The sequence below is a fragment of the Octopus bimaculoides genome, chromosome 2, assembly GCF_001194135.2.
Source record: "Octopus bimaculoides isolate UCB-OBI-ISO-001 chromosome 2, ASM119413v2, whole genome shotgun sequence".
In the NCBI taxonomy this organism is placed as follows: Eukaryota; Metazoa; Mollusca; class Cephalopoda; order Octopoda; family Octopodidae; genus Octopus; species Octopus bimaculoides.
This window is the reverse complement of record NC_068982.1, coordinates 103,923,366-103,926,362: the sequence shown is the minus strand read 5'-3', so window position 1 is coordinate 103,926,362 and position 2,997 is coordinate 103,923,366. Positions and strand designations below refer to the sequence as shown.

The 2,997-nt window shown below is 31.5% G+C and overlaps 1 protein-coding gene across 3 annotated transcripts in view; it reads left to right on the top strand.

Annotated features, from left to right (window-relative positions):
• Window positions 1–2,997, top strand: part of LOC106884044 (serine/arginine repetitive matrix protein 1) — an 82,646-nt gene that overhangs the window by 12,349 nt on the left and 67,300 nt on the right. For all 3 annotated transcript variants that reach the window (XM_052978539.1, XM_052978538.1, XM_052978537.1), the window contains exons 4-6: window positions 284–325; window positions 826–873; window positions 2,264–2,320. In XM_052978539.1, coding sequence (XP_052834499.1) covers window positions 284–325; window positions 826–873; window positions 2,264–2,320 — 147 coding nt within the window. The remainder of the gene's footprint in view (window positions 1–283; window positions 326–825; window positions 874–2,263; window positions 2,321–2,997) is intronic.

Below are 2,997 nucleotides of genomic sequence, written 5' to 3'. Positions count from 1 at the left end.
TATATATATATATATATATATATTTATATATATATATATATATATATATTTATATATATATATATTTATATATGTATGTATATATACACACACACATGCACATAGATACATATATGCATGCATTCGTGCACACATGAATACACACATACACACACATTTATATGTGCCTTATTTTATCAATTTCATTATCACATTTTCAATAATTTCTTACATCCAACAATTTATAATCATGATATGCATTTGTTTTCTTAGAAGATTTTTCCTTTTTCATTTTATTTTACAGCGAAAAGACAGCAAACGTATCAAAAAAGACGTCCTTGATACGGTATGTATTTTGGATATATTCATACGGTTCTTTGAGGAGATGCAAATACCTTTCTATCTATACGTGTCTATATCTATCTATCTATTTGTGTGTATATATACATGTGTGTGTGTGTGAGTTTGAAAGTGTAAAGCCTAAATAATTACAAAGAATATGGAGACTAGTACATCTTCAAACTTTTCTTTTAATTTAACAGTTAATTATACAGCATACCAGTCTCCATATTCTTTCTAATTTCTTTGAATTTTATTATGTATTCATGTATTATGTATGCATGCATGCATATATATATATGTATATATGTATGTATGTATGTATATATGTATATTAGCATTAATATGCTATCATTATAAAAATAGCATTTATGCAATGATATGGATTTTTATATACATAACATCTTTAACTCTCATGTAAGCAATATAATTTTCTTGTTGCAGCAATTTATACTTATTTTCGTAATAAATTCAAAGATTTGTTTCTATTTTCATTTTATTTTATAGTCAAGAATTTACAAGCCTTCCAAGAAACAGACTTCAGACATTGGAATGGTATATATTTTGAATATATTGATGTGATTATCCAAGACTGAGCTATATGTGTATAAGTGTGTATGCATGTACATGCAAGTGCGTGTGCGCACACATACACACACACACACACACACACACACACACATACATGCACACACATACACACACACACACATCTAAGTACTAACTCATTGAGTTAAAAATAGTGTTTTGGCAGTGATGTGAGCTTTATTATATAGAGATTATTAAGTGGATATTTTTCATTGGAGTATACCTCAGAGGTAAATAAGGAAAGGTAGAGTGTTAGTCATTATTATAATGCTGTAATTACTTTTATGAGTTTTGCATTTACCACCACCAACACACACACACACATGCACACATATATTGGATCATCTCATAAATAATATAGTTTTTTCAATTGCATGAACTAGAAATCAGAAGAAGATGGGATAAACAACCATTCATCGACACCTGAATGCCATTGGAAAAGTCATCAAATTGTGTCAATGGGTTCCTCACAACCTTTCCAAGTCTAATCACTCACAGAGAATGAATGTGTGGCTCTTCTTTGCAGTTGCATCTCACGAATGAACCCTTTTTGGATGGAACAGTGACTGGTGACAAGAAATGAGTTCTCTATAAAAATGTCAAGTGCCAAAGACAGTGGGTAGAGAAAGGGGAAACACCGGCATTCTAGGCTAGAGAAGGTCTTCACCCACGTAAGGTGTTGTTATCTGTTTGGTGAGATATGAATGGTTTAGACTACTTTGAATTATTAAACTTAAATCAAATGATAAAAAAGGAGATCTACTGTAAGTAGCTTGAGCAAATTAAGTTAGCAATAGAAGGAAAATGACCATCTTTGGTTTCAAGACAGAAAGTATTCTTCCAACATGATAATGCTTGGCCACATACAGTGAGGATGACATTCCAAAGGCTGGAGCAGTTTGAATGAGAAATGATGCCCCACCCTCCATATTCACTAGACATTGCCCCATCTGATTATCATTTATTCTGCAGTTTTCAAAATCATTTGGACGAAAAAATATGAATTCTGTAGACGAGGTCAGAACAGTACTGGAGAGTATTTTTCGTCACAGACAAGTGAATTTTGGAAGAGGGGCCTTGCAAGTCTACCAGATAGATGGAAGAGCAATGTACAAAAGGAGAGTATATCTTAGATTAAAAAAGAACTTTGTTTATCTTAATTTTGAAAAATAAAAGAAGTATAAAAAAAAGCATTAGTTATGGGATGGCCCAATATATGTGTGTGTGTGGCTTATATTTTTTTAACTGAAACATTTGAAGTTTTACAGTAAATTACATATGTTATAGTATTTTATGTATATATCCTTAAATATATCTACCACTATAAAAATGTTTCTATTTTTGTTTTATTTTATAGAAATCCAAGTCTTCATTTGTCAAATCTGTTACAGAAGACATATATTACACTGACATGGTAATTGTTTTAGACATATTTTTCTGGCTTCCATAATCAAAGTCTCTGAACTGAATTAATCTTTCACTCAGCAATGATGGTTGGATTTGTCTATTGTGGAGTCACACTCTATTCATTTTATTAGTTGATCTGGTGATAAGTTTTGTTAATTTTTGTGGTAAGTAAATCTATATCCTCAATAATGTTTTTAATACCAAAGTAGTATTTTTCCACCACCATTGTGAAACTCCTGGAGAGATTCTTAGGTCTTGATAACACATGATTTGAGATGGGGTTTCTATATTACATCTATTTCCAACATGGCAGCTCTTTACACCACTCTAAAAGTTTCTAATACCTGAGACAATATTGTACCTCCACATGAACTAAATTTGCTCAGATGCCATGTACTGCTCACACATTTGGATTGTTTCCCTATCCACTCTTAATAGAGTGCAGTATCAATGTAGTGTGTAGTTAGTGATGGCCATTTTCTACTGTTACTTCCTTGGAAGCTGTTCAAATAGAACTCGTTCCTTGGTTCCTCCAGTCTGGGTATTTTCTGCAAGAGGAAAGGCAAAATATCAGAATAACCAACATTTAAAACAACCAGTATACATCAAAAAACATTCTCATCTTACAGACCCACCTAAAATCATAGAATACCTTGCAAATATTGTATATATATATATATATAT